This window comes from Perissodus microlepis, chromosome 3 (assembly GCF_051167445.1).
Source record: "Perissodus microlepis isolate ML-2025 ecotype Zambia chromosome 3, ASM5116744v1, whole genome shotgun sequence".
In the NCBI taxonomy this organism is placed as follows: domain Eukaryota; kingdom Metazoa; phylum Chordata; class Actinopteri; order Cichliformes; family Cichlidae; genus Perissodus; species Perissodus microlepis.
In genome coordinates, this window is record NC_140463.1 from 50,275,393 (window position 1) to 50,295,785 (window position 20,393).

Here is a 20,393-nt window from a genome sequence, read left to right on the forward strand (position 1 = left end):
CACATGGGGAAACAGCTGACACACATGAACATAGCGACGTCACAAGCAGAGTGTAAAACTAAACACAGAACACAGGACCTCTTCAAAACAAATCAGGAAACATAATGAAACGCAGACATGACTACATGAACTTGACAACATAAGAAACACAGACATGAAACACATCAAGGACAAGGGAGCTTTTACACACGGGTTGAAAACACAAGGGGAATATAATAAACAAATGAACTTGAATAACTTAATGAACTTAAACATAGACCATAAACATCAAAATAAACTAAAACTCGAAACGCTGGGTCAAAAGACCCAGGATCTTGACAATTTTAGGTTTATTTATGTCTACACAGCATCCCAAGTCTTTAGCTAACTTAATAACTTTAGCTAAAATGAATAGTTAGTCTAATTTATTAGTGCAGCATTACTGAATCACCTCGGTTTGAAGTGATATGATGTGACATGACATGATATGATATGATATGATATAATATCCCACATAGCAAAATTGGTATGGCCCGGATCTGTCCCACACAATGTGCTTACACATGGCCCACATACCGCAAAGAATGACGGCCCTTTGGTGGCCCAGACCAGGTTTGCCAGAGGTAATCTACACATGGGCCAGCACAGGACCACAAGTGTGTCTGCCACTGGCCTTGCGCAGGCCACCTCTTGCAAAGAGATTGTGGGCCATGTGTAAGTTGTGTGCAGTCACGGGCCATTTGCAGACACACTTCTAGCCCTGTGCTGGCCTAGAACAGTTTCAGCTCTGGTCCCAGATGTCAGCCTTATGGTAAATGGTAAATGCCCTGTATTTGTATATTTGTTTACTAGTCCCTAAGGACCCCAAAGCGCTTTACACATCCAGTCATCCACCAATTCACACACACATTCACACACTGGAGATGGCAGCTACATTGTAGCCACAGCCACCCTGGGGTGCACTGACAGAGTAGAGGCTGCCGGACACTGGCGCCACCGGGCCCTCTGACCACCACCAGTAGGCAACGGGTGAAGTTTCTTGCCCAAGGACACAATGACCGAGACTGTCCAAGCCGGGGCTCGAACCAGCAACCTTCCGATTACAAGGCGAACTCCCAACTCTTCAGCCACGATTGCCCCGTAAAGTAATGTGTACTTTAATCAAGCCATGTAATAGTGCAAAAGTAACATGACAAAACTCTGTTCAGACATGAACAGACGTGTGTGTGTGTGTGTGTGTGTGTGTGTGTGTGTGTGTAAAACAGAGGTGAGCATTCTTGCTTAAGATCTAATCATCTTTCACAATGACAACCATATTGATACACAATTCTCTAGCACTCTCACTCGATCCACTCAACGGTGAGTCATTTACTTTGTTTATTTTGTTATAATTAATGAAAATGCGGCGCCGTGGTCGCGCAGTCAAAACGCCCGTAAGTTTAGCGTTACAGCAACTTTGCTAAAACAATGTGAGAATTTGTAGGTGGGTTTTTATATTACTTCCGGCATCGTCTCAGATAGCAGCCTGTCTAACATGCTCTCTACATTTGAAAATTACTTTCCTCTTTCTTTCTTTTGCTCTTATTTATTTCTTTTTTTCTACTTAATTACACAAAAAGTATAAACTGAAAAACCAACTGAGAAATTTTTATCCTTGTTTGGACACAAAATTCCGTGTAAAACTACTGTGATGACCGCGATGCCACACTGCCCCTTTGTCTATAGCTGAGACCAGCTGCTGGGACTCAGACATCATAGCCATGCCGGTATTCAGCACAAGATCCCTGCGGTGATCAAAAGGTACTACCACGGCTGCAGAGCCAGGAATGCATGGAGACCGAGGAGGAAAAGATTCCGTCCTGCTCTCCCGTCAGTAGTGACTGGTAATGTCATATCGCTGGTTAACAAGATGGATGAGATCGTGACGCTAACAAGGACAGAGAAAGTTTTCCGAGAATGCAGTGTTATGTGTTTCATGGAGATATGGCTGCATGAAAACATCCCGGATCTGGTGGTTGATCTAAACGGATTTACGTGTGTGAGAGCGGACAGGGACCCAGGCAGCAGCGAGAAGAAGAGGGGAAGACGACTCGCTCTTTATGTTAACAACCGCTGGTGTTCCCCCAGTCACGTCAAGGCTGTGTGTAACAAACATATTGAACTGTTAGCAGTCGGTCTTCAACCATATTATTTATTGCAAGATTTTTCCCTCGCCATTATCATCATTGTTTACATCACCCCTGACGCCAACGCAGCGCAGGCTTATGACATCATCAGCTCGGCGACAGCGGATCTTCTGAATCAAAGCCCCTCTGCGTTTGTGGCTGTAACGGGTGATTTTAAGCACACGAAACCTCTCTACTGTTCTACCCACATTCAATCAGTATGTGGACTGCAAAACCAGAGACAATAAAACACTGGACCTGTTTTATGCCAATGCTACTGAGGCATACACCTCCATCCCTCTCCCTCCTCTGGGCAGGGCAGCTCACAACCTTGTCCACCTCCAGCCACTTTACAAACCTGCCTTTCAGAGACAACCTGCAGCTATAAAAACAGTTATAACATGGACAAGGGAGTCAGAAGAGACACTGCAGGGATGCTTTGAGGCAACGGACTGGGATGTTCTTTGTGATTCTCATCAGGACAATGTTGACAATCTCACAGGCTGTGTTACGGATTACATCAACTTCTGTGTGGACACTGTGGTTCCCAAGAGAAACATTCTTGGCTTCCCCAACAATAAACCCTGGGTAAGTAAGAACATCAAAGTGACTCTGAACAAGAAAAAAAGAGCTTTCAGAAACAGGGACATACATCAGTTGAAAATGGTGCAGAAGGAGCTGAAAGCCAAGATTGCAGAGGGAAGAGAGACTTACAGGAGGAGGCTGGAAAACAACAGGGAGGTGTGGAATGCAATGCGGGCAATTACTGGCTTAAAAAAAAGGTGTTGGGATGGATGGGGACGTTGAAAGTGCAAACAACCTAAATCTACACTTCAATAGGTTCGACTGCCATGCGTCTCCCACCTCCACACCCAACTCTTCTCATCTTCTCCATCTACTCCATTCTCCTCCCCCCTCTCCTGCTGCCCCCTCAGCCTGTCTCACCCTGTCCCTTTCAGAAGATGACATCAAAAGGGAATTGGGCAGACTCTACTCCAGTAAAGCTGCTGGCCCGGATGGTGTCAGTCCCAGAGCCCTCAGGTTCTGTGCTTCCCAGCTTTCTGGAGTTCTGCATCGGCTCTTCAACATGAGTCTGAAACTGCAGAGGGTCCCATCACTCTGGAAGACATCCTGCCTGGTTCCTGTCCCTAAGAAGATTAACCCGTCAACCCCCAGTGACTACAGGCCAGTGGCTCTGACTTCACATGTTATGAAGACGGTGGAGAGATTCATCCTGAGAAATCTGCGCCTGTTGGTGGAGCCTTGGCTGGACCCCCTGCAGTTTTCTTATCAACCCCATATCGGTGTTGGGGATGCCATCATCTACCTGCTGGACCAGGTTTATTCTCACCTGGACATTGTTGGATGCACTGTGAGGGTCATGTTCTTTGACTTCTCTAGTGCTTTTAACACGATCAGACCATCACTGCTGGGGAATAAGCTCACAGAAATGCAGGTGGACGCCCCAGTGGTAGCTTGGATCACGGACTATTTAACAAGTCGACCACAGCATGTTCGGCTGAAGGGCTGCCACTCGGATAACATCCTGATCAGTATGGGGTCGCCGCAGGGGATGGTCCTATCACCCTTTCTCTTCACCCTCTACACGTCTGACTTCAGGTACAAGTCATTAGTCATGCCATCTGCAGAAATTCTCTGATGACTCTGCCATTGTGGGCTGTATAAGAGATCATGGACTTTACTTTACTCCTACCCCTGTCACCATCAGAGGGGCTGATGTAGAGATCGTGGAGGACTCCCTGTACCGGGGGGTACGCTTGGACTGTAAACTGGACTGAACCAAGAACACTAATGCTGTCTTTAAAAAGGGCAGAGTCGGTTTTCCTACTGAGGCAGCTCAGGTCCTTTAATGTTTGTAGGAAAATGCTGACAATGTTCTATCACTCTGTGGTAGATAGTGTTGTGTTCTTTGCAGCTGTGTGCTCGGGCAGTGGGGTGAAGACAGCCGAAGCCAACAGCCTGAACAAACTGATTAAAAAGGCTGGTTCTGTCCTGGGTGTCAGACTGGAGAACCTGGAGGTGTCTGAGAGGAGAATGATAAAAAAATTTTCTTTGTATCATGGATAACCCCTCCCACCCCATGCGCGCCTCCATGATGGACCATCGGAGCACTTGCAGCAAAAGACTCATCGCACCTGTCCAGAGATTTATTCTAAATGACACTTCTTCAGCTGAGAGTCAGAGAGTGGAGACACACACGCTGTAGGTTTTTACTTGCAAGGGCGTTCACAGAGCGCTCACATCAGAGTGGGGGCCCTGTGAAGTGCGCACTCTGTTCTTGCACTTGTCTTTATTTATACACAAGGAAAATGAATACATTTGTTCAGTGACGTGAGCATGTGCATGTGTGTGTGTGTGTGTGTGCGAGGTCAGTTTTAAATAACAATCAGTTCTAAGCAATGAAAAGAACAATCAGTTCTAAGCAAGGAAAAGGTCATCATGCAGTATTCTATCACAAATAAACTTATATCATTAAAAGCTTATACTGACTACTCAGTACAATTTTCCCTTAACAGCACTGAAATCCAGAACTGACCGCCACAGTAAATGTCACGGCTGCCGGGGCGAGCCGTGTGGTGTGGGAGGAAAAAGGACCCAAAATGCAGGCAGTGACTGATGATACGAGTGACGTTCATTTACAAGTGGCGGAGTGGCAAAACAGGCAAATGACAAATGACTAAAGAAACCTAAACTGGGAAAACTAAATAACAAACCTGAGGACATACGAAACAGGGTGCGGGGCAGAGAGATGCAGAGAGAGGAAACGAAACACCATGGAACACAGACGAGCCGACAACAAACGCAGACCGACACCCACTATATATACACACACAAGGAGACCAGGAAATGGCATACAGGTGGGAGACACAGCTGATTCTAATACACATAATGACTGGAGGATACAAGCTGAACACAATGACCACAGACACAGACCTTCAGAATAAAAGAGGAAATCCAAAACGCGAACTTAGGGACATAAACCGGGCACAAGGGGAGGACACAGGATACCAAAATCAGAATAAACTAGAACAGAGGAAAATAATCATATAAAACCCAAAACGCTGGGTCAACGACCCAGCACCATGACAGTAAATCTTTTGTGCCAGTGGCAATAATAAAACAAAACTGTAAAATAAAATAAAACTGTACAACTCTTCCTTACTCTGTTGGTGATTTTCCTGAGGATTAATAACAAAGCTATTCTGTTTCCATTCAGACCGTGCAATATCACCGAACAGTTTTTCATTGAATGTTTGTTTCATCTCCCTATCATATGCTGCTACTCTTTTATCCATTTGCACAATACTATCTCACTTTTAGAATCACCTGCACTGATAGCTAAGCTAAGCTATTTAATTTTCAGGATATAGTTATATTGTTGCTTGTTACAGTTATTTGATATTATATTTTGCACTATCCTACCCTACTTTATTTTACTGTATACTTGTATTCTATTGTACATATTGTATATTTTATTCCTCTGCTCCTCTGTCTCTCTTGCTGCATTGAGCATGTGTATGACAAAAAAATTTCCCTCGAGATAAATAAAGTTCTTCTTATCTAATTAGGGCCCGAGCACTGAGAGTGCAAAGGCCCCACTGTATCTGCTCAGTTTCTTCTTCTTCTTCTTCTTCTTCTTATTATTATTATTATTATTAGGGCCCGAGCACTAAAAGTGCGAAGGCCCTATTGTATCTGCTCTGTTTATTATTATTATTAGGGCCCGAGCACTAAAAGTGCGAAGGCCCTATTGTATCTGCTCTGTTTATTATTATTATTAGGGCCCGAGCACTAAAAGTGCGAAGGCCCTATTGTATCTGCTCTGTTTATTATTATTAGGGCCCGAGCACCGAGAGTGCGAAGGCCCTATTGTATCTGCTCCGTTTCTTATTAGGGCCCGAGCACTAAAAGTGCGAAGGCCCTATTGTATCTGCTCCGTTTATTATTATTATTATTATTATTATTATTATTATTATTTCGGCAAATGAATCGGCCTTTTGAGGGCCTAAACATGCTCAAAAACTCATGAAATTTTGCACACGCGTCAGGTCTGGTGAAAATTTACGTATTTTAATGTCCTCAGACATGGCCAGGGAAAATTGGCTCAGTAGCGCCACCTAGAAAAATGAAAAACGCGAGCCCCCCGTGTGGGTATGACCTACATGTATGAAATCTGGGACACATGTGTACCATGCCGAGACGAACAAAAAAGTCTGTGGGCCCATTGACGCAAACCCAACAGGAAGTCCGCAATTTAGAAGTGAAGGTGACATTTTGGCTCTAATTTTGCCATTTCCATGCCTCGAACTTTTTCGAACTCCTCCTTGGGATTTGGTCGTATAAGCTTCATCTTTGGTCAGTGTCTGAAACCTGGTAAGCTTATAGGAGATATCAAGATGTACAAAAAAGTCTCTTGGAGCAATATCCCAAATCCAACAGGAAGTCAGCCATTTTAAAATTAATGTGCAATTTTGGCGACATTTTCCCCTCTTTTCAGGCACCGTACTTTGACGAACTCCTCCAAGGGATTTCATCAGATTGATGCGATCTCCAGTGCGTGGAATCTAAAGACCTTTGTGATGTTAAATTGCGAAGCTTTTTACATTCAGGGAAACGGGGTGGTCATGGCGGCACGTGGAGTTTCAATCACTCGCCAAAAAGCAGTAATCTGCTGTTACTCCAAAACACAATGTCCAATCTCTCCCAAAGGTCGCAGGTGTGATGAGACTCGATCTCGGAAATGTATGTTTTGCCATTTGTCAGTAATGGTTAGAGCGCCACCTAGTGGGATGACTATAATCCTGATTGAATGAGATGAAATGTTAGCTGGTGGTTAAAGGCATGAATTCCATCAATGTGACATCAGATCGGACGTGCTGGTTTTAGGTGTTGGGCGTGGCTCGACGCGCCGGGGGTGCGAGGGCCCTCATAACGCTGCTTGCAGCTTTAATCTTATCTTATCTTTTAGATAACTGTGAGCAGAAGATTCAGGTTCACCCTGCCCGGGATAGAGTTGTCTTCCTGACCATTTTCAGGGGCCATGCTTCCTGAAAATGGTCAAAGAAAGTAGAATTTTTAGGGAGGGTAGTATTGAAAAAAAAATAACATGGATTGTTTTAGATAGATGATGAAAAGGGGTGGCCAAATATTGTTTGAGGAAGATACTAAACCCAAGTTGCTCTACGATGCATCCATCAGAGTTTGACTGTGTATGAATGTTTAGATTAGCCAAACCTACATCCCAACAGGCTTCCAACCCGACGACAGGGCCGTGTCCCTTCTGGAGGCCGGCCATGCCTCCAGCGGTGGTGGCGACACTGGTCTGGAGGCCGGCCACGCCTCCGTACCCCCCTCAACCTTGGACCTGGATCGAGCAGACTCCCCTGCCGCGGGGACCTCCGTCTCCCCACACGGTTCCTCCACCGCTCCCGGCTGGAGCAGCCATTCGCGCAACGGCCCATCTTCTTCCAGCCGGCGCAGACCCCGGCGCGCTTCTTCCACTGCCCGTTGGAGCAGCTCCTCCACCGCATGAGCAGCCCTTCACCCGGCTGCTGCCCCTCCTCCGGCAGGCGTCGACCCCCGCTCGCCTCGTCCACCACCTCCAGCTGTCGAGGTGTCCCAGACGGCTCCCCCACCGCTTACCCACCACCAGGTTCCACCAGTGGGGTTGGTGGCAGCAGTTTTGACCATGACTGGAGCAACATCGCCAGCTCCGCAATTCACCCCAAGTGGCACTCAGCCTGGTCCTGTAGCTCTTCCTGCCACGGCGCGCCCCCGCCTCGTGCTCCCACTGGGTGGCTGCCATTTCGGCCAGCATCTGGGCCAGGGTCCTCCCTTCCCTGGCTCCGGTAAGGACCTGCTGTGCTGCCTCCTGGGTATCGGCACCAGTGTGGTGTGAATGAGATACGGTGGGTCCAGAAAGTGTTGTTTTGAGCCATTTTTATTTGCGGCTGCAGCTCACAAGCTGCCAGCCGCACATGCAGCAGACCACAATACCCCACAACCTCTTCTTCTCCGGGTTTTTAACATGGCTGGCATGATTGTGGATGCCGTGCAGGTGCGTCTGCACGGCACTGCCGACCCCGTCTCACCACACTTACATATAAAATACACTGGCACTAAGTATCAGACACATACATATTGTTTTATTAGCAGTTCTCTGGGATTTGGGATTCTCTGTGGATTTGTGTTTATGTGCGTGTGTTTTCCTTTTCTGTTCCCATTTTCCTCTCCTCGTTTTCATCCAGCCCATCATGTCTCTCCCTCATGCTCTCTCAACCACTCTCGTCCACGCTTGATCTCTCGTGCTCTTCCCTCTCTGTTACTTTCTCCATTATTACCTCTCCTTCCTCTGTTCCCTGGCTTTCATCTCTCTCTGTCTCAGTGTGTGTATCTGTTTCCCTGTACTTCCTGTCTTATTTTGACAGTCTTGTGTTCCATGTTTGGTGTGTTGAGTTTGGCAGTGTCATGTTCATTTGTGTCAGCTGTGTTCCCCATGTGTTTCTACTTCCCTCATTACTCTTCTGTGTATTTAAGTCCTTTGTATCCTTTTGTTTATTGTCAGTTCATCTGTTAACTTTCCCTGCTTTTCTGTTTCATGTTTTGTAACCAGGCATTCCTGATTTCATGTACTAATTTTACCCCAGTTCACGTTTTATGTTAGTTTCTCCCCTGGTTATTGTTCCCAGCAGTGTTGGGCAAGTTACTTTGAAAAGGTACTTAATTATAGTTAATAGTTACTTCTTCAAAAAAATAATTGATTTAGTAATTGAGTCACAAGATTCTAAAAGTAATTAATTACTTGAAAAGGAACTATTACGTTACTTTAAAAAAAATGTTTAACCCTCTGGGGTCCAGGGTATAATTAGCTATTTTTAACTACTTCTGAGAGAACTACTATTTGCTTTGCCTTTGTTTGTACCATTTTTACTGTAAATTCAGACCTCACGTGTCTGAATTTACAGTTATGTTTTCATTTTGACATACTGTATTAACACAATTGATCTAAAATCAGACAAAATACATAAAATTCGAGTAGATAAAATTTATATTTTTACTGTAACAACCACAAACATGTTTATTGAATCATATTTCATGACTTTAAATGCAAATATAAATTGTCAATTTTAAAATCATATGCACAAGTTTTGCAAACAAAGTTATTTGCAGCCATTTACCTTTTACCCTTTTTTTTTATAACCATTTCAAACTATTTACATAATAATCAGGTGTTCTGCATTCAAAAAGATGCCACACAAATTATTTGTGCCACTGCAAAAATTTCTGTCCACTGTAAAGGAGAACATCACAGGACTGATACCTGCAGGTCTGACAGCAGGTGTACCACTCCGTTTTCTGTCTGGAGACAACAGTTGCCTCATTGTTCTGACACAAAACACAAAACTATCCACAACACTACACACTAACTACACAAGAAAACACATTAACTACACACTCCGAACATGCTAAACGTCACAAATCTCTCACATCTCAAAACTCGCTCTCTCTCTCTCTTTCTGCTGTCTTTCTCTTTCTCTCGCCGTCACTCCTAAAACTTCCCCCTCTTCCTAAACAACCACATGTCATGTTGCCATATCGTTTTGATTGGTCAAAATGGTGCATTTTTCCACCAACATGAAAGGGCTGTTTTTGTTTTGGGTTTTTTGTTTCGGAGGGGGGGGGGGGGGTCATAAGTAGAGAGTGTTTGCTAGTGCTGTCCTTAGACAGTAAACGTGACGACACTATTCAGGAAAAAACACTGCGTATATATTGTTTATCATGACTCTGGTTTTACGTGGCCTATCAACATAATTAAAAGCTGGCTCACCAAGACTACTTTATTCTTCCTCAGTGAAACAGCAGCACCAATTGAACAGCACTCATGCGACTGTTTTGCCCCCCTTGAGCTCCAGGTGTTGTGCCAGAAAGTGATTGCCCTCCACGGGAGCGTGCGCAGCTGCTTAAAATCGCAGTGCCCAGATTACTTACGTAGACAACTACATCTGTGCAATTGACATAAGATGCGGTAAGCTGAAGACAGCTTCAACCGTCTGTTTATTGAAAAATAGTAACGCGACCGCACCGCACCGCATTTTCTTTTTAGTAACGGTAACGGCGTTGTAATGATATAAATAATAATTAGTTAGATTACTCATTACTGAAAAAAGTAGCGCCATTAGTAACGCTGTTACTTGTAACGCTGTTATTCCCATCACTGGTTCCCAGCCACGATAAAGGCTCGTGTGTCGTTAAAATTCAGTTCTGCCTCATTCATCTGCATGTGGGTCATCACATCACCATGTAATCTGCCATTGCAGATTGTGATATGATGTTTTTAGAACTTGAATTCAAGACGTATAAAGTCAGATGAATCAGACACAGTTCGTGAATAACAAACAGAACTTCAACAACTATATTGTTCAAAAGAATTTAAGGTAATTTAAAAGATCTAACACAAGAAGTCGTAAAATATATCAATTATTATAGTTTTCAGGATGAATCTTTATGGAATGATCATTTTTGACAGGGAACACAAAATTATTTAACATCAAATGACCACAACATGAGGGTTAAGGACCTCATTATTTTATATCAACCCAACAGAGAATGTCGCTCTCAGACTGCTACTTTAGTAGTGGTTCCAAGAGTATTTAAAAATTGAATTGGAGGCATCCCCTTCAACTTTTAGGCCCCTCGTCTATTGAGCCAGCTTACAGTTGGTATTGGGAGATCTATCTCAACTTTTAAGATTAGGCTTCAAAGTTTCTTTTTTGAAAAATCTTATAGTTAGGAGTGGATCAGGTGACCCTGAACCCTCCCTTAGTTATGCTGCAATAGGCCCTGGCTGCTGGGGATTCCCATGATGCATTCAGTGCTTCTTCTTCATTCGTCTCCCTTCAGTCTCTCAGTGTATATACACCATTCTGAATTTATCTCTTTCTTCCACATCTTGTCTTTTGTCTCTCATCTCTCCCCCCTCCTCCTCAACTGTTGGCGGACCATTCCTGAGCCTGGTCCTGCTTGAGGTTTCTTCCTGTTAAAAGGGATTTTTCCCTTCCCACTGCTGTCAAGTGCTTGCTCAAAAGGGTCATCAGATCGTTGTGGTTTTCTTATAGGGTATGGTCTTACTTGGTCTGCATCTTAGAATATAGAGCAAGTTGTTGTGAATTTGGTGTTGCATAAATGAAATGTGATGAAATTAAATTCAGTGAAGTTTGATGATCTTCCTCTGTATCTTCTTTTGGCTGTGGTGTGTTAACTGCTGGATTTTTGTTGTTGTTGTTTGTTTCTGTAGACTCTCAGGCTGTCTGATTACAGCAAGAGGCTGTACTTCTCTGGCCTCTGCCCTGAGCTCCAACCCCTCCCATCTGAGAGAGCTGGACCTGAGCTACAATCATCCAGGAGACTCGGGAATGAAGCTGCTGTCAGCAGGACTGAACGATTTGCATTGGAGACTGGACACTCTCAGGTATGGAGATAATGTCTGATAGAGGAGGAAGAAATGGAAACATTTTACATATATTTGCCTCTTGATGGAGGCAGTCGCATTTTCTCCTTCTCCCTCTCCCTTATCTTTCCTGCTTGGCTTCTCATGTCTTTTGTGTAGTCTTGCTTATTTGAAAACCCTTAGAGAGTCTCCCAGGCTTGTTCTCTAAAAACCTAAAGAAGAATTATGGATTTGATCAACTGGTGCCTTAATGAAACTGACAAACACCTGGACTTGGGAGAGCCTGATCGTCCTGCGGAGACATTTGCTGCGGGATACTCGATGGTCGGTTGCGTCATGTGTCTTGCGACATTCTCGATGGAAGACATTGAACGACATCTACCAATTCGAAACCACGATTATAGAGTTCTGGCTGATTGGAGCTGGCTCGGACCTGGCTCATCGAAGAACAAGAAGCGGCTACAGCTGTTCAAAATCCGACAAGGCTGGACGACATGATAGACGATGGGCAGGGCTGTGAGTACTCAGACTGTGTTTTTGTGAATGCAATATGGATAGGATCTTGGAGAAGCTCATGGCTCTGCTATATGGACAAGATCTTGGAGAAGAACAATGGGAATTGAGAGACCTGGTGACCAGTGATGGACATTAGACCTACTGTAAAATTGGAAGCAGTTTGTTCGCACTAACCAAAACATCTACCATCTTCATCTCATGCAGGCCCCCTGGCGCTAGCTGGATGCTCAAGGCGAAAGCTGACGGGAATAACAAATTCTCCCTTAGATTGTGTTTGTTGTGACTATCTCCATCCTCATTCAAGGCCACCCATGTCGACTGAAGATTGTTGACTTTTGCCTGACCGGGTGAAGGGACACTTTCTCTCGGCTGAACACGGAACAGACACACACACACTCACATGCACACATACGCATGTACCCGGACACAGACCTACACTTACCCCCCCCCCCCCTCCAAACGCCTTTGAAGCTTATGTCTTCTATGTTGTGAGATGTGATGATCCATGTGTTATGTGATGAGGTGTTTTTTTTCTGTTCTCAAACTGATCTCCCTGTTGGAGCTCAGTCTGGGGGGAGTTCATTTTTCTCCCCGTCTTTCCTCATGTTGTGCATTTTCCATTGTTATACCTCTCTGACCTGTCTTCCCCATGTGATGTTGTGTAATGTATGTATGGTCGGAAGGGTAAGATGGCGCTGGCAAAACGTCAGCAGCCTTAACCCAATTTCCTTCGGGGTCAGCCTTCGGGGATCAATAAAGTTTAATTGAATTGAATTGAATTGAATAATGATCAAGAAACTGACATCACATCCATTTGTTCATTCACTGGGGTGGTTTCAGTCATTGTGCAAAGGTACTGTTTATAACAGAGGTCTCAAACTCGCGGACCTCCGTCCACTTGCAGCCCACGCCACCTCTACATGCATACTGACATGAAGAAATATTTTATTTAATTATTGTTCAGAAAAATGATTTGATATTCAATTCAATTCAATTCAATTCAATTTTATTTATATAGCGCCAAATCACAACAAAAGTCGCCTCAAGGCGCTTCATAGATACAGAGAAAAACCCAACAATCATATGACCCCCTATGAGCAAGCACTTTGGCGACAGTGGGAAGGAAAAACTCCCTTTTAACAGGAAGAAACCTCCGGCAGAACCAGGCTCAGGGAGGGGCGGCCATCTGCTGCGACCGGTTGGGGTGAGAGAAGGAAGACAGGATAAAAGACATGCTGTGGAAGAGAGACAGAGGTTAATAACAGATATGATTCAATGCAGAGAGGTCTATTAATACATAGTGAGTGAGAAAGGTGACTGGAAAGGAAAAACTCAATGCATCTCGGGAATCCCCCGGCAGCCTACGTCTATTGCAGCATAACTAAGGGAGGATTCAGGGTCACCTGGTCCAGCCCTAACTATATGCTTTAGCAAAAAGGAAAGTTTTAAGCCTAATCTTAAAAGTAGAGATAGTTTCTGTCTCCCGAATCCAAACTGGAAGCTGGTTCCACAGAAGAGGGGCCTGAAAACTGAAGGCTCTGCCTCCCATTCTACTTATGAAGGCAGTATAAGCAGAGTGTTCTCTGTAACCTCATGGGCAGTGTAGTCTGTGCTGCAGGGAGAATGGACTGCCATACCCGTCATGTGTCTGTGAGCGCGAGGGAGGGAAAAAAAAAGATGAGTCGAAAAGTAAGAGTTGTCACTGACCAGAAACGGGAGACGGGAGCATGTAAATATAATAATAACCACTGCAGCCAAAAAGAGTGCCTGACGAGCCCAGTTGTAAGTAAGCTATTAAGACTCGACTGTACACTATGTTCGTGTTTCCTCCGAAACAATAAGTTCCGTTGGAGCAGCCTTTCAACGCCTCTTTCTGTCTCTCACTAGCAAAGCTGACCCAGACAGTAAAGCTAGTTACCAGCTACGAGCCCGACGCGGAACCCGACGTATTAGCCAGAAATCTCTTTACCACGGTTCATAGCCGCGGACCTGGCCGAGGTAAGAAGAGACTGCAAACATGTTGAGGGATTGGCTGTGTTAGTTCAGTGACAGGTTTATTTGCAAATAACACAATTTTCACGAGCAGTCAAAAACTACCCACATAGCAAAATTGGTACGGCCCGGACCTGGCCCACACAATGTGCTTATACATGGGCCTCATACCGCAAAGAATGACGGCCCTTTGGTGGCCCAGATCTGGTTTGCCAGAGGTGGCCCACACATGGGCCAGCACAAGGCCGGTTACAGACACGCTGCTGGCCCTGTGCTGGCCCAGAACAGGTTCAGCTCTGGCCCCAGATGTCAGCCCTAATGTGTACCTTAATCAAGCCATGTAATAACAACATGTGCCGGAACATAATCGTGCAAAAGTAACATGACAAAACACTGTTCAGTGAATGGACTGATTCTTACACAGCGCTTTTCTACTCTCTTGGATTATTCAAAGTGCTCAACATGCAACATGCCACATTCACACACTTTCTCTAAACCGAGTGCTTACTAACTACATGCACACTCTTGACACACAGACTGGAGGAGCCAGGGATCGAACCACTAACCTTGCAATCAATAGGTGACCTGCTCTACCGTCTGAGCTACAGCCACCCAGTAAACAGGGTAAACATGAGTAAACCGTCACTAGGTTTTGGATAAAGTGTACACTCAAACCTGTCAAGCCTGCATTTGAAATGTTGGCTACCATAGCAGTATAGTATTGCAACATAGCATTTGGGTCTTCTAGTTAAAATAGGAAAAGAGGAACATAAATAGTGCCATCATTTTTTTTTTTTTTTTTTTGTGTCCCGTTTGGATCTTTAGCCATCAGAATTGTTGTCTTAAGGCCAAGAAAGATGCCAAGTGGATTTATTTTACCAAGTGGATCATCATGGCCTTGCCATATTGGTCCATTTGATTGACCTTTATTATAATTATGAATTTATTTTATTTTCGGTTGCTACAAACGGGACAGACATGACTGGGGGATAGGACAGGGAGAAAGAATGAAAGAAAGAGAGGGAGAGAAAGAAAGCCAAAGGGGAGAAGAGATGGTGAGAAGGGGGGGAAGAAAGAAAAAACAAACAAACAAAACACCTGGATCACCTGTATGGAGAAAAAAAAACAGAAGAGAAAGCAAACAACAAAGAGCAACATAATAAAAACAGCACCATCACAATAAACTAGCTAGCAGTAGATAACAGTAGATACTAAATAATAAACGATATTGTGCAGCACGCAAGATAGACAGCGCACAATGTGCTTTGAGGCAGCAGCCAAGAAAGGTGTAGTCCGCGTCTGTGAACACCCGTGTGTACACCTGTGTGCATACCTGTGTGGATCAGCATGCTTGTATTCCAAAGGTTTCTCCATGTAACGATCTGCTAGGGAGTGTGGGGAGCCATAGCCCCGTCCACCAGGGTATGAAGCAGGTATGGAGGAGATCCAGGCCCCAGATATCCAGAGGCCCCAGAGTACAAGGACCCGAGGAGGACCACCAAAGGGGGGGGAACCGTGCCACCCTCCTGGGAAGAGCTGAGTAGAGTAGAGCCCCAAACGAGAGGTCACCCCGCAGCTACGGAGCAGAGGCCAGAGGGGGTTGCAGTGTGGCGTGCCCGCGGGCTCTGCCGGCAGCCAGCTGTGCCAGAGAGGACCGAGCTTCAGGCTCAGAGGCCAGAGGCCTGAGGGCATCCCACCCCCCCGAAGGAGCCCAGCCTGGCCGCAGGCGCCCGGCCCCGCCAATCGGCCACCAGGAGTGAGCCGGTACATACATGAGCGCCCAGCCCCAGACGACAAGGACCACCAACACACCATCGTCTGAGGGCATAAGCCACCGGCAGGGAGTGTGGTGAGGGGAGATAGGCCTCCGTACTTTGGAGGGCCTGAGATGTACCCAGAGAGGTTGAGTCTAAGACCCAACCTGACATATAGACACAGACGAACAGGCACATGCGGACACAGACGTGCATTCCCACCCCATATGCACAACCAAATACTCGGCACTCACCCAACGTGTAGACAGACACAAATAGACACTGCACAGACAGTTACACTCCCCAAACATACTCTATATCCCAGGTCCAGGTACCCCCGCCCCCAGAGGGGCAAGCCGCACCTAGACCCAGGAGATGTAACCCTTCTCTCTGGGGTGGAGGCAAGCGGACCACCTCCTTATCTGCAGTAGCAGGGAGGCCCCGCATCCCAGACCCCAGTCTGACGGCCAGCACCTCCTCCCAGCCCGCCAGCCCTGACGGCTAACAGAACCGGGGTGAGTGAAGACCTCAAACCTCCCTACGCCCGCTCATATGTAGTGTTGCTGTGTGCTGTTCTAAAGTGCATTTAAAACTCAGGAGAGCATGGTACTAGCTTCCTCTCAGAGAGCAGCACGGCTCCTCCCGAAAACCCTTAGTGTCTAAATGCATTTAAAATTGAGGGTAGGGCACCTGCGCCAGAGGTGGGTTGGAGTACACCGACCATCCTCTGGATGCTGTAAAACGTGCCCACCCCCAAGGCCCTATATGTATGTGTTATGTGAGAGTGTGAGTGATGTGGATGTCTAGGTTGCAGAATAAAATTGAGGCACAGGCGGCCAGAAGGGGACAGAGGGGGAGTGCCTCCCCTGCACCGTGGTGACATACCTGCACCCCAAGCCCTGCGTGTGTGGGTGGGAGTGGTAGAGCGGGAATAGGGAGGCAGCTGAGGATGGGGAGGGAAGAAAGGGAGGGGCAAGTGGCCCCTCCCTGGGGCCAGCTCCCCCGCTGACCCCAGTAGGCACCCCCACACTCTGGAACCCACCAGGGCAAGGGGGCCCAGGCCCATCCGGACCGGGGCCTGCAGCAGCAGCACCGCCCAGCCCCACAGAGTCTGGGGCAGCCCACCCGACTCCACCCCAGAGAAAACTGCACCCACCCCATCATCCAATCATCTCCCAAACTACACAAGACAATAGACACCCAGGTTGAGTTCATTCTCCACCTCGCCTATATCTCTCCCCCTACCTGCAGAGTGAGCTCCTGTGGTGAGGAGACCACCTGCAAAGATATAACAACCTCCCCACCAGTTAGAGAGCCCCCTAGTTGGGCCGATGCACCAGAGGTCCTCTGCACTGGGGCTGAGCACCCCTGCACCCACCCGCCCACTGCTCCGGCGACACAACAGCCAGGACCCAAGCCCCCAAGGCCCGGCCAGCACCCCAGACCGGGGGGCAGAGCACCCCCAGACCCCCAAGCCTCCACGCCCGTCCCGGACCCTCCCAGGGGCAGCCAGGCTACCAGGCCAGTAACCAACGTCCGCCAGCACAGACCCTCCCCCATCTCTGCTGTACGCAGCCACAGGGAAAACACCATCTAAGAGCCCCCAGAGCTCCTAACCAGGTCATGGCCACAGCCCCCAGGTTAGGCCCCCTAGGGAAATGTCCCTAGGGACTCCCCAGACGCCCTAAGGCCGTCCCTACCCCCATATCAACCACAATAGCGAAGGCAGGACCAAACCATGACCCCCCACCCCCACTAGGTGATGAAGCCGATCAACGGAGCCCAAAGGGATTGATCAAATGTGATGGCAGAGGTTGTATCAAGACTAATGTGATCTATTAGATGGTTTTTATATTGGTTAGAATTAAGATTATTTTTATTTTTCCAGTTAATGAGGACCATTTTCTTGGCAATGCATAGGGCCGTAAAAACAACGTGGGCTGTGTTTATTTCTGCAGTGATCTCATCCAAGTTGCCCAGCAAGCATACTAAAGGGGAGGCTGGAATGTTACATTTCAGACACTTTGATAAGTCTTCACATATCTCACGCCAAAATTTCTGAACTGGTGGACAGAGCCAAAGAGCGTGGATGTAATTGTCCGGTGTATTTGCTGTGCAGTGTGAGCAGTTGTTGGAAGGCGTATAGCCCATCTTGAACATCCTATGACCAGTATAGTGCACTCTGTGTAATATTTTGTATTGTATTAATTGCAAACTGGGATTTGTGATCCATTGAAAGGTTTTTAAGCATATCTGAGACCAAAGGTTTGGGTCTAAGTTGATTGATAAATCTGCTTCCCATTTTGCAATAGGAAGGGATATTGATTCATCTATTTTAGAAAGTGTTCTGTATATTTTAGACAATAATTTGGGGGGTTTTAGACTAAAAAAATTGTACCACACTTGGTGATGTTTGTAATTCAGCTTCACTGGGATTAAATTTCTTTTTTACTATGGATTTAATTTGTTGATATTCCAAAAATCGTTTCTTGTTGATCCAATATTGTGTAACTAGTCTGTCAAACGAAATAAAGTCTGTTCCTTCCAACATAGGGCAGGGATAGCTTAGTAGGTAGAGTGGTGGCCCCATGATCGGAAGGTCGGGGGTTCGACTCCACTGAACGGCTACCCTGAGGTACCCCTGAGCAAGGTACCGTCCCTACACACTGCTCCCCGGGCGCTGCATTGGTGGCTGCCCACTGCTTCACTGGGTGAATGGGTTAAATGCAGAGGAACTATTTCCCTATGGGGACCAACACACACACTTTACTTTACTTTTACATATGTTCCAAGTATTTAATTCCTTTGCAACTCCAATCTGGAAAGTTTATCATATTATTGTTTTGTAATATGTCCGGATTGTTCCAGATAGGTGTACGTTTGCATGGGATTAATGAAGACTCTGTCATTTTTAGAAACTCCCACCATGCTGTCAGAGAAGAGTTAATATTGATGCTTTTAAAGCATTCATGTCGTTTGATGTTTGAGCTGATAAATGGTAGGTCTGAAATTTCTAGGTTATTACATAGTGCCTGTTCTACATCTATCCAAGGTTCATCTAAGAGGGTGTGTTTAAACCATCTAGAGATGAACTGAAGCCTGTTGGCAAAAAAATAGTGATTAAAGTTAGGCAGATCTAATCCTCCTTTATCCTTGGTCCTTTGTATTGTTTTTAAGCTGATACGTGGGGGTTTATCTTTCCAAAGGAATTTAGAAATATACGAGTCTAGAGATCTGAACCAATCTTGTGATGGTTTATTTGGGATCATTGAAAATAAATAGTTTATTTTTGGCAAGACCATCATTTTTATAGCGGCGACCCTTCCCATGAGTGATATAGGTAAAGATTTCCATCTAGCCAGGTCGCCTTCTACTGTCTTTAAAAGTGGGATGTGGTTTAATTTAGTTCATTCTGAAAGTTTAGGAGAGACATTAATACCTAAATATTTTATATTTCCACATTGCAGTGGGGAAGGAGAAGAATTATGGAAGGAGCAATTAATCGGAAGAACTGTTGATTTCGACCAGTTAATTGAATAATCTGAGACACTTGAGAAGGAATTTATCAATGCAATTACCCCAGAGATATTGGTTTGTGAGTTTTGGAGAAAAAGTAACACATCATCTGCATAAAGGCTGATTTTATGTTCTATATTCTTACATTTTATGCCCTTAATTGTTGTAGCCTGTCTAATTGCTGCTGCTAATGGCTCAATAAAAATTGCAAACAGTGAAGGGGAGAGTGGGCATCCCTGTCTGGTGCCCCTCAGAAGAGAGAAGCGGGAGGATGTTTGGTCATTTGTTCTGACACAAGCTGTTGGGGAGTTATATAATATTTTTAACCAGTTTATGAAACAGGGTCCAAAACCAAATTTATGTAAAGTTGCAAATAGAAATTTCCAGTTAACTCTGTCAAATGCTTTTTCTGCATCTAAAGAAAATATTATGGTTTCAGTGTTTTTACTGCATGAGTAGTCTATTAAATTAAGTAATCTACGTGTATTTGTTGATGAGTGCCTACCTTTTATAAAACCAGTTTGGTCAGGATGAATTAAAAGGGGGGTTATTTTCTCTAATCTCTTTGAGAGAGCTTTGCAGATTATTTTAAGGTCTACATTAATAAGGGATATTGGACGATAGCTTGAAGGAAATACAGGGTCTTTGCCTGGTTTTTGTAAGAGACTGATATTTGCAGAGTTCATATTTGGTGGTAGTCTACCATTTTCTTTGATTTCCTGCAACATCCTGTGAAAAACTGGTGCCAGAATCGTCCAGAATTCTTTGTAAAAATCTGTTGGAAAACCGTCTGGACCTGGAGCCTTATTATTGGGCATACTTATCAGAGCTTCCTGGAGTTCACCTGGCATCAGTGGCAAATCCAGTGCCATTGTTTGGGTGTTTAATAAATTTGGAAGAGTTATGTTGTTGAGAAATTTATCAATTTCGTTTTTAGATGGGTTAGTGCCATCATTGCCAGACCTGGCACACGTCTGGTTGACATACACCCTGCCATGACAC

At 45.5% G+C, this 20,393-nt stretch overlaps 1 protein-coding gene across 7 annotated transcripts in view; it reads left to right on the plus strand.

The window, feature by feature from the left end:
• Window positions 1-20,393, plus strand: part of LOC146391788 (protein NLRC3-like) — a 453,804-nt gene that overhangs the window by 28,985 nt on the left and 404,426 nt on the right. For 6 of the 7 annotated variants that reach the window (XM_084915590.1, XM_084915663.1, XM_084915627.1 and 3 more), the window contains one exon: window positions 11,461-11,634. In XM_084915590.1, the coding sequence (XP_084771716.1) occupies window positions 11,461-11,634 (174 nt within the window). The remainder of the gene's footprint in view (window positions 1-11,460; window positions 11,635-20,393) is intronic. The other variant, XM_084915584.1, reaches the window with a different exon arrangement.